The 11,606-nt window shown below is 43.4% G+C and overlaps 1 protein-coding gene across 1 annotated transcript; it reads right to left on the bottom strand.

Moving 5' to 3' along the window:
- Positions 1-1,154: 1,154 nt before the first annotated feature.
- On the bottom strand, positions 1,155-11,455 carry sh2d4bb (SH2 domain containing 4Bb; the record flags this gene model as incomplete). Its single annotated transcript, XM_079492332.1, has 8 exons — positions 1,155-1,280; positions 1,850-2,070; positions 2,553-2,683; positions 3,847-4,036; positions 4,251-4,356; positions 5,236-5,389; positions 7,024-7,183; positions 11,290-11,455. The coding sequence occupies 8 exons, from the start codon at positions 11,453-11,455 to the stop codon at positions 1,188-1,190; spliced, it is 1,221 nt and encodes a 406-aa protein (XP_079348458.1). The 3' UTR covers positions 1,155-1,187.
- Positions 11,456-11,606: the final 151 nt, after the last annotated feature.

Here is an 11,606-nt window from a genome sequence, read left to right as displayed (position 1 = left end):
AACTCAGGGTGAAGGCACAAGAGAACGTATATTGTAAAAGATCTCTAATACAGTAATACAGCAGCAAAGGTAAGAATCAGCTTCACGGCTTCATGGCCCAGAACACTCCAGCAGTCTCCTCTCAGCAGTCTCAGATGCCTAAATTCTAAATTGTCCTTCAAAACCATACACGGAACGTGTGGTTATAAGCACAACCCGTGGAAACAAACATTACAAACATTTGGAATGCAGTGATGAAACCAAATTTAACCATTTGGTCCTACTGAATCAGCTGTTGCCTGGTCTCCATGAACTAATTGCAGCAGCAGGGTTCTATGACTGGATCCATTGGCATTTACATATTCCCTTCACTTTGCCAAGTATATAGTCTTGCTGGTCGAATGTGGGAATTCTAGCAAAGACCCATTCTCCCAGGAATCATGTTTTTGTTTAATCTCTTTTTGATGCAACATCCTGCTAATTACTTTTGCATCTCCCCACATCATTAATATAGTTTTTAAACTCATTTCTCGTCTTAAGACACGCATTATTGAAACAGGTTTGATGCAGGGAACACAACTCGAGGTGAAAAGTCACACACCAAACGCCAATCAGAGCCTCACTAAATGACAGATTAATTACTTGTATGCACATGACTACACTGTGCATCCCATCAACAAGGAAGCAATTGTTGTTTTCATTGTGGTGTAATTTGTGTGCATACTCTTGAATTACCCAAATTCTGGAGCATCATAATTCATAGGATAATACTAAATGAGGGCAAACTAGAGCAGAGAATGACATTTTTGGGTGTAGAAAAATAATTGATGTGTGCTTTAATTGAACAGATTATTTCCCAGGGGATTTAAATCCCACCATTGCACACCTGTTCATCATAATAACTTAACAAAGCTATCCCAGTATAGGCAGGGTGTTATAGGACAGTGCGTGGTTCTCAAAGGGGGCCCGAGGGGTTAGGGGTCCTTAAGGGAGTTCCAGTTCCCAGCTAAATGATTGATAGGCTAATTAGAAACAAAATGGACCGATAACAGGTCTATAACTCAAGAGTGTACACATGGAACCATAAGGGTCCATTTGGTTCCATTTGTACACTGAGTTATGGGGGGGTCCATGGCCTAATATGCATACCAAACTTGGAGTCTTTGAAAACAAAATGTCCAGCACATGTTCTTGGAGTGAACGCTGAGTCACTCAAAAAGACCCCCATAGTGTGTGGAAGTGCTTCTTGGTGGACAGGCGTGCTGCAGGAGCTCCATTCCTGATGTGGTGATGACCTCTTCCTGGAATGGGAACAGTTCAAAGGTTGAAATACAAATCATAGACGATGATACTACCTGGTGTAATTATTATTCGATTCATGCAGATGCTGGGAGAATGTGTCTGAATATTATAATAATGTGTTTGTATTTCAATTCCATTTTATACAATTGATGTCCATGTAAAGTGATTTTCTTGAGATTGCCACATTACAAATTGCAAAGGGCATCATGGAGCTTTTTGTCCTCACCCCAATATTCCTATTGGCAGTAGAACCATATTTCCGGGTCTAATGCCAATCCTGTAAGCCTGGACATCTGCTATTTTCAGTATTTTTAAAAACACAACAAAAAAGTAAAATATGTTTTGATGTTTATTAGACAGATCCCCAATCCCATTAGCTGACGTCTAGGCAACCGCACATTTTCCTGGGGTCCACAAAAATACTTTCAACATTAACTATACAAAACATTGCCTTATCAACAAACACCCGTGCGTTTTCCCAGCTCTAAAGTAAGTGTAATACATTGCCTTGACCCAGACATAAAATAATGGCTGATATATATTTCGTCATACTGACAAAATGGCCTACCCTGTGAAAGCTGACCAGATCGTCTAGAGTGGCGTGTTGGATCTGGTCGAGGCCGATGAAGCTGTAATAATCAGCGGAGGCGTCCACCAGGAAGTGTTTGAAGGCGTGGGCTGTGCGGTAGGAGAGAGTGAAGCCCCAGATACACTCACTGACCCTCAGCAGAAAGCTGCCCTCTGGCTGCTCTGCAAGCAAACACTCTGCCTCCTGACGGGAGATGATGCCTGGAGGGAGAGAGAGCAGACCAGAGGTCTGATACAGGAACAATATACAAATGTATAAAGTACATCTGTATGGTTTAGCAATGTTTTTATAGGGCAATATAGATTTGTAACCAAAGTAACTTCTGTATAATCAGAAAAAAGAAAAGAAGAAGGGCTTCGTGGGTCCGTTATGTATAGAAAACGGCAAACTTCATCAGGGTCAAGTCAGTTGACCCTGATGAAGGCCCATGCAGGCTGAAACGAGTTGGTCGTTTTTTTTAACAGAATAGTCCACTTTGCAGATGTTTCTGAATATATGCACCCTGGAATATGTTTACTTCCTGTAGAAATAGTCTGTTTCCAAACAAATATTTGTATTTGCTAGACATTAAAATGCCTAACATGAATTAATTTATTGTTCCTTTGGTGCCACGTGCAAATCTATCTTCATCAGTTTGTGATGCATTGAAACACAGTTCTGGCCTTGTAGTAGGCCTACCCACCATGAAACCATGGGGCGATGGAGTTGCTGTTCCTCTCATATCCCGCCCGCTTTGGTTGCTGCTCCGCTCGAAACCAGTGGATTATGGACTCTCTGGTCGCTGGACGGTCTGGCCGTGGACAAACGCTGCTGCTGAAGAAAAAGACAAATCAGTCAGAGTGTGTGTGTGTGTGTGTGTGTGTGTGTGTGTGTGTGTGTGTGTGTGTGTGTGTGTGTGTGTGTGTGTGTGTGTGTGTGTGTGTTTGAAAGTATGTGCCATCTAGTGCAGCAATGTATAAACATTCAAGAGTGTTACCAGATTGGTTTAGCTGTGCATGCAATGTCTTTGCTAACATCCCAAATACACCTGATGTTGTCTTTGTTGACACCAGTCACAAGGAGGTCCTGATTCTGGAGGTGGGCTGTGTCTTTAATTTGTACATGGACCAGGCATTCCAAGATAAACATTCTAAGTATCAACCACTACTTGGAAGTATAACAAACCTGGGGTATTTGCCATACTGATACTCGGAAGCCTGGGCCATGTGCATAAACTGACCATGAGTGGCCTAATAATAGCTGGCATGACAAGGGTCAAAGCCAAACAACTTGCCAAATACTGTTCTGTTTTGGCTGTTATGGGCAGTTTGTCTGTGAGGAGGAGGAGGTGCCATGTGTATCCTTAGGTGAACATGAACTGTCAACCCCCGTATATTTGTTTCCTTCCTTCCTCGAAATGTGTGTGTGTGTGTGTGTGTGTGTGTGTGTGTGTGTGTGTGTGTGTGTGTGTGTGTGTGTGTGTGTGTGTGTGTGTGTGTGTGTGTGTGTGTGCACGTGCGTGTGCGCGTGTGCACATTTGTGGACTGGACATCTACATGCATGTGTGCGTGCATGCATGCATTTTTTCCACTCATTAGGGGGAAAAACAACACCGACAGCATGCTTGCATTTAACCACTTAAAGGGGCTCTATTTTTCACAGAGTCGAATGTCAATTCTTCCTGGACTACAATGGACTACCACCCATGTTTCCAGTAGTTACTTAGGGTTAGCCCTTTCCTGTCCATCGGCTTGTGCCCCACTTTGCTACAAGCTTGTGTGAGCTTATATAGATCAGCTATTTTCACGCTTCTAATATTCAGAATTATTGGGATTTTCTATTTTATATTCTGAGAAATGTCACCTAGAATGAGTTAATTGCCTGCCCAAAATAGCCAGTGTTAATAAAGACTTACACACTTAACAGCGCATACGGTAATCGCGGTAATGTGATTACCGGTATGTATCAAGTGAATGGTTGCACTGTGTGATGATTACCTGTCTGTCACATTGACATCCAAGGCTGTGCTACGACGTCGGCTCTGAGATTCTCCATTCATGAAGGACGTATGGAAGCGCAGGGCTATGAGACTGGTCTCCAGGGCGCGGAGGGAATGCCGCTTGCAGTCTTCTCTTGCACGAAGTGCCTTGGATTTCATCTCCTCATCGGCCGCTTTGGACCGACGCACTGCGGAGGAAATGTCATCAAGAAGCTTAAAGTCATACTGTAACTTTCATTTTTTCATTTTCACCCACTGTTTGGGAACCACTGGTCTAGGCGGTTTAAGTTGGTTAACTATTTACATGCATTGGAATACACACTGAAATGTTATACTGTACACGTACAGTAGGTAGGCCTACAGTACATTGAAACGTGCACCACAGGTAAACACATGACTCACATTGCTCCTGCCACTCGGTGTCTTCTGTCTCGTGTTGCCTGTCTTCTGGCGTGTCTGTCGTACACGTGTCATCTTTACTCTCCCTCTGCTCGTCTTCCTCGCAGTTCTGATGATGACAAATCAAGTGTCCTTCAATTAACCTTCAATTAACCTTCAATTGGTTTCTGTTCTGGAAACGCAACAATCATAAGGAGGGGGGATCGCTGAAATTTAGTGTATTTTCACATACATCTACAAACCAGGACTTATTTTAACGAATTAAATGTTTATTGCCAGGTCCTTTCGGCCCATAGCTCATCCTGGCTTTGTGCCGAAGTCAAGTGTCCTTGAGCAAGATACTGTACCCCCCCACCTGCTCCGGATGAGCAGGTTGGTGGTGCTTTGCATGGTGATTGAAAGGGTGAATGAAAAGTGTCTTGGAAAAATGCTATGCTTAACATCTACACTAACATGGGTTCCCAAACGTTTCAGCCCCCGACCCCAAAATAATGCTGCCATTGACTCGTGACCCCAACCTAACCCCGGAGGTAATTGTATGCACGTAAATGTGCACGTTTATGTATTAAGCCTAAGGCTATTCAACACATAATTACACAAACAAAAATAACACACATAACAACCAAAATATTTACAGTATATAAGTAATTGATTTACTATATTAACCATAAGTACAATGGACAACAAAGGAAACAACATTTGTTGTGTTTAGGGCAGGCCTATACTTGTAGCCTACTGTTAATAATCTTGTTAATATAGAATTCAATCAGAATCAAGTTTACACCTAATGAGAGATGTGGGCAATATGCACACACCTGAATCTTATTCAGGTGTGTAAAATATTTTTGATGACCCGAAATAATTTCGCGACTCCACCATCAGTGTCCCCATGTGGGGTCCCGACCCCGACTTTGGGAACCCCTGATCTACACTGTCTATTCAACATCTACATTCTCAATCCCTCCAAATGCTGGAAGCTGTCTCTTACCCCCTGGGCCTCCAAAACCCGCTTCTCTTCGCCCGCCTGCTTTTTCATCTCCTTGTCGACCACCTCACTCCTCCATCTCCCTGCCAGGAGACAGGCCTTCTGCTTGGCCAGGGTGTCCCGAAACCTCTTCTCCATTTCCTCCTGCTGGACACGACTGTGATGAGACACACACGTTTAGAATGAGACACTGGGCACTCCTGTGCTAAGACAAATGTGTTTAGAATGAAACACAGGACAGTCCTGTTAGTAATGAGACAAACATGTTTAGAATGAGACATCACAGTAGTGAGTAGCCTAAAGTAGCCTAATGTAAACGTTCCGTTGCACTATGACTGTACTATGCGTGTAGCATTGTCAGTCCAACACGACCACGGACATGACATATGCGATTTGATTTTGTTTTAGAAAATTGGAAAATGTTATATATCGTCGGACATTTCTGTCTACAATGACATACTGACAATTTGAAAGTGGATTCAGTAAATGTCCGTCCATCTATTTGCCTATGGCTACCTGCCTGCACGCCCACTTTTTCAACTGAGGGGATGAGGATAATTATGTTTTTTTTCATACTACAGTGTTATTAGAGGTATGCGCATGCATAAAGTGAATGGCAGATTGAGTGGCAAATCAAGTGGCAAAGTGAGTGACAAAGGGAATTTAATGTTGTTTAAAGTAATTTCTTGCAATCAAATAGGACTTTTCTGACTTTTTGGATGTATGGGCTGTCAAGGCCAGAAAGTAGTTTTTTGCCACTCAATAGGCTTTCCCGCATAACTTCCTGGTATGATGATGATGTCACGCGCATACCCTCTACATACTCAAGGTGTGTTTGTGCCTTACTAATAGTAGTCTTTCAGTGTGATGGGTCCTGGTTGGAGAGTGGTGGCAATCAAGGATTGGAGGCAGCTGGCCATTGCCTCCATAATCACTATAAAAGAGCCACCTTTCCCACTGCTTCTTTCTCTTAATTCCACCTGGGCCACACGTTTATTTTTTTTGGGTTGCTTCAGTAATGTTACTAACTTACTCAGTTTGTGTGGCAGTTTAGTTTCCCTGCCATATTTTTTGTTGGAACCATTTGTTTTATCTACTTTAAATTACTTATTCTATTTAATAATAAACGTATACATTTTTGCATGTATCCCTTGCATGTTTCCCTTCTTTGCTGTGGTCTGGGAGCCGGACCATAACCCATATGTGATTTTCTCTCTCTGTCCTCAGTTATCTTATCTAAATGAAGCAAATTACTACCGAGGGGGATGAGAATAATAACGAGCTTGTCGTGGTCTTCAACTGCAGTGTTTCATTGGTCTAAATACATGAATACCCACACTAGGCTACTACTCACTGTAGGAAACGGATCAACAATAGTCCACTGCTGCCCTCTGGTGGTGAGATAGTTGTGACACATATCAAACTACCAGGTAGTTAGACCTGCACATTTATTATATTATTATTTATTATAATGTATTTTTTCCCCCAAGGGCTCGGGTTAACATGGGCCCTCGTATATGTCATACATTTTATAAATGTTATGTTTTAATTGTGTTCTGGGCTTTGAAGAGACGGGTATGTGATTCAAACCTCCACTCGTATAGTTAACATTAAAATGTTGCAGTGTTGCGGTATTGTTTCTACTTTACTGGAGTATTTCCAATTCCCAGTACTTTTACTTCTACTCCACTACATCTCACAGGGAAATATTCCACTTTTACTCCACTACAGTTATTTGAAAACTTTAGTTACAACTAAGTAACTTTGTAGGGTTTTGATTACCTCTCTCACCTGATCTCCTGGGCGTCCTCGTGAGCCCGTCTCCTGGCTCTTTTCTCCATCAGCCCGTTCATGATGTTCCCAAACGGCCGATCCCCCGCCACCTCTCCCATCACCCACACCCACACGTCACCGTCCGAGCCCTGCAGCCAGCCGATGCCCCGGCTCTCCTCTGTAAAGACCCAGAAGAGACACATTACAGAGATGCCTGATACCGTATACCTTTTAGTATGTTACGTCGTGATCTTTTGTGAGCTTGTATAGATCTTCTATTTTTGGTGCACAATACCAAGTATGAATCAGGCAGGTCGATTGGTGACACTTCTGAAATACCACATTTGTTTACAATTATTCATGTGGACTATACGGAATTTATGTGATACTACCCTCCACTTTGAGCCACTTGAGGCTAGTAAAATGAGCAAGAAGAAGATGTGTTCTGGGATGAAGTTTACGTATCAATCTAATTTAATTCATGAGAACTGCAGTTCTGCAAGTGTACCAAGATGTGCTGGCAACACCAGTAAGAGCCCCTCCCAATATTTCAAGGGCACTTCTATCTATAAAATTAGATATTCTAGCTAGAAATATTTACATTTTGATTTACTTTAACTCTCAGTGCCATACTTGCCAAAGTAATTGTTCTGAAACTTCAGTCTTATTACTAGTACTATACCACTCTGAACTCAGCAGACTTCTTTAGTTTGGCATTAGACCCAGATCTAGAGACAACATATCTGCTCACCGAGTGCAGATTTTGAGATGTGCCCCAAGTAATTTTTCTATCTCTAAATTGAGATACTAGGAGACCTAAGTCATTACGGTTCCAAGCAGCAAGCTGCTGGAGCCATATTATCTGTTATCCATTTATTTCTTCTGCCCTAAAGTAAAATTATCTCTCAGAAACCGTAAAAGTGTTACAACTGCTTTATTCCTTACTTCTCTCCCTCTCCCTCTCCCTCTGTGTGTGTGTGTGTGTGTGTGTGTGTGTGTGTGTGTGTGTGTGTGTGTGTGTGTGTGTGTGTGTGTGTGTGTGTGTGTGTGTGTGTGTGTGTGTGTGTGTGTGTGTGTGTGTGTGTGTGCATGCGAGCGAGCGAGCGAGCGAGTTTGTGTGTGCGTGTGTGCGTGCGTGCGTGCGTGCGTGACTGTGAGTCACATTGGAGCCTCATTTAGCTGTGAATGTATTCTAGCCCTCTAGTAATGGAGCCCTCTATAAACTCTGTCCTGCCTTTCTCTCCCTGCCAGGTTGTAGTAAACCATTGTGCTCTCTACCTGTACGACAGAGCATGAATTAGGCACCGCACTCAGAATGAACAGAACAGACACCACAACAGTGCATTTTTATTACAACCAAATGGCTGGTTATTAAAGAATGAGGTCATGAATACAAGCGGCCGAAATTAGTTTTCTTCGGCGGTTGGCTGGCATCTAAGAGATATATAGGGTGAGAAGTTCAGTCACGCGAGAGAGACTCAGAGTAGAGTCGCTGCTTCATCGCTTGGAAGGGAGCCAGCTTAGGTGGTTCTGGTTAGGATGCCTCTCGGGCGTCTCCCTAGGGAGGTCCTCGAGGGACGTCCCACTGGGAGGAGCCCTCGGGGCAGACCAAGGTGCAGTTGGAGGAATCACATCGACTCACTGGCCTTGGAACCATAGATATTATAAAAAACAGATGCCTCACTGGCCGCTGCAGTTCATTGGAGCGACGTGTATCCCAATGAAGGCAGGAAGTCAAGCGGAAGTGCAGTGCTGAAGGCTTTTTTTTTACAAATCTTGATAACAGTCATGACAATACAAAACAAGACAAACAAACAAACACAAACAACAAAGTTATTAATACAACAATACAACATCAGAGCCAGGGCGGATTACTAACAGAAAACATTAAAGAGTGAACACAAAGCAACAGTTCTCCGCAGCTTTCTTATTTAGAAGTGCTGAAGGCATTTGCTGAAGGCACGCTGCGTCGCTGCCCAAGTGACGTCACTCATGCGACTCCTCCATGTCTCTTGCTGTCACTCAAGTGACTACTGGCCAATCACAGCGCGTCTTTTCCGGGACTTATGTTACAAAGCGGAAGCTTGACATGCTTCCGCTAATTGAAGGCAAATGCTGCCTTCAATTGTGACACGCGGAACCCGGAAAGGGCGTCTACGTTTATATGTCTATGCTTGGAACGCCTCGGGATCCCCCAGGAGGAAGTTACTAATAGGGACTTTAAGCAACGACGGCTACGGCAGTCCACTCCGGCAACCGGAAATGGATCAGTGCTCGATACATAAACCTGCTTGCCGTGCAGCCCTTTCTGCTACGGCAGAACCTACACTTACACGTAGTGTCTACAACGCCATGTCATAACCATGTTTGTTGAAATTAGCTGTCATACATTTACACCGATTGCTCCATCACCTCTCTTATGCCGTGTAATGTGTTGGCATGCTCTGAATGAAGAAATAACACTAATACCATGTGTCATATTAATTATGTTTATTGAAACGGTTTTAGAATAACACAGATTGCTCCAGCACCTTCCTCTTTACATTGCTGATCATGTCCAGCCCATGTAAGAAGTAAGCAATATCGGCAAGTTAGCTGACACGGCAGAATATACCAAACGCAAGGAATTGAATTTAAGTCCATAACCCCCAGAGACACATATACTGTAGGGTTGTGTCAACTTGTATACAGCAGCATTTAAGCTGCCCTCAGAGCAGAATTCAAAAGCTGCCCTCAGAGCAGCAAATTAAAATTGCGACCGAAGGTTGCAGTTAACTATATGGAATCGTGCGCTTTTTCGTCACTCAAAATCCCCATACATGGGGAAGCCCCCATATTGTGCCCAGGTCTCGTGACATCACTATGGCATCATCAGGGATGATAGTAATTCAGGGAATATATCATAGTAAATGCGACCTGCTGTCGCAATTAAGCCCATATATGGAGATCCCTGATGTCAGCAATATTAGTATGTTTATGTTTATGTTTATTGAAGGATCCCCATTAGAGACACATGACTGAGCCTCTAGTCTTCCTGGGGATATGTCTTCCATATGGATATATGTCATAACCTGATCTGACATTCCATATGTTGATCCTTCCCCATCCATCCTTCCTCTTTGATGTCTCCCTTTTGACTGATACCTGTCCATTTAAACTCTAGACGGGGCTGCCCCAAAGTTATTTGTGCAGCTGCGCCCGTGGCAGCCGGCGAAAACTAGAGTTCTCAACAGGCCCGGAAATTAAGGCCTGGCCCTACCTGTGCCCTGATCGAACCCTGTACGCTCAAGACACTGCCACTGCTGCCACCCTTAGATCTCAAATATTATGGAGCTGACCTGTTCTGACATTCCATATGATTATCTGACCTCATCAAACCCTGTACACTCAAGACCATATATGGCCAGTGCACAGGGCGAGGTCGCTTCTCGTCCTCAGGCGTCTTACTGGTATGTATAGCAAAAGCTGTCCTCAGAGCAGCAAATTAACATTGGTGTATGTATAGCATTTTAGCTGCCCTGAGAGCAGCATTCAAAAGCTGCTCAAATGCAGCTTAAATGCTATTCATTTTGTATTCATCCTTAGGGCCCCAAATCACACCTTAGAAAGCATGAGTGTATTTCAAACACAAAGTGTTTTTTTACTGTTAGTCATATTTTGACAGTAAACTGCCTGTCATAAGTTGCACCATCTCCCTATCTAATTATTGGACAGTATTATGTTGTTGATATTAATTTTGTATTCATCCTTAGGGCCCTAAATCAATATGTATAGTATTTAAGCTGCCCTCAGAGCAGCAATTTAACATTGGTGTATGTACAGTATAGTATTTAAGCTGCCCTGAGAACAGCATTCAAAAGCTGCCCTCAGAGCAGCAAATTAACATGGTTGTATTGTGTATCAACAAGTATCAGTGTTGGACATAATGACATAAATAATATAAAGATGTTGTGTGGGGTGCTGAATTACACAAAGGAGAAAATAAGCAAGAGAAGTACAGGGCATGTTGGGGGGGGAGAGAGAGAGAGAGAGAGAGAGAGAGAGAGAGAGAGAGAGAGAGAGAGAGAGAGAGAGATTCAATGGACCGAGGTGAATTCAAATGGAACCATTCAGAGTTAAATTAACAATGAGGATTTTACAGTGTATATTGGGGGCCCTGGGGATCTAAGGTCTAATATCAACACTGCATGGGGGTCCCTGAAATGAAAAAGACTAAGAAACACTATGACAAAAATAGAACGTAGAGATAAAGTTGCAAGGCTGTAATAATTCGCATGACTCAACTCTTTCTCGGAGGCCGAGCGGGGCTTTGCTCTTGGCTTTCCCTCTCCCTCCAGCGCCGCACTTGTTCCTCACGGATCTTGAAGAAGAGGATCTGCTTCTGGGGCTCATTGAGTTCAGCCAGCAGCTCCGGTTCGATGTACATGTCCTGGAGAATCTGCTTCAGCATCCCTGCGGCGTCTCAGGGGAGCTCGATGGCTCTGTGGCGTGGCTGACAGATTCACCCTGTGGCCTCAACGTCACGTTGAGCTTGTTTAAGGGAGATAATTATTGGGGATTTGAATGTAATGCTCAGTCTGGGTGGTGGTCAGCGACACAGG

The sequence above is a fragment of the Electrona antarctica genome (genome assembly GCF_951216825.1).
Source record: "Electrona antarctica genome assembly, chromosome: 22".
NCBI classification, from domain to species: domain Eukaryota; kingdom Metazoa; phylum Chordata; class Actinopteri; order Myctophiformes; family Myctophidae; genus Electrona; species Electrona antarctica.
This window is presented reverse-complemented; position numbering and strand designations above follow the sequence as displayed.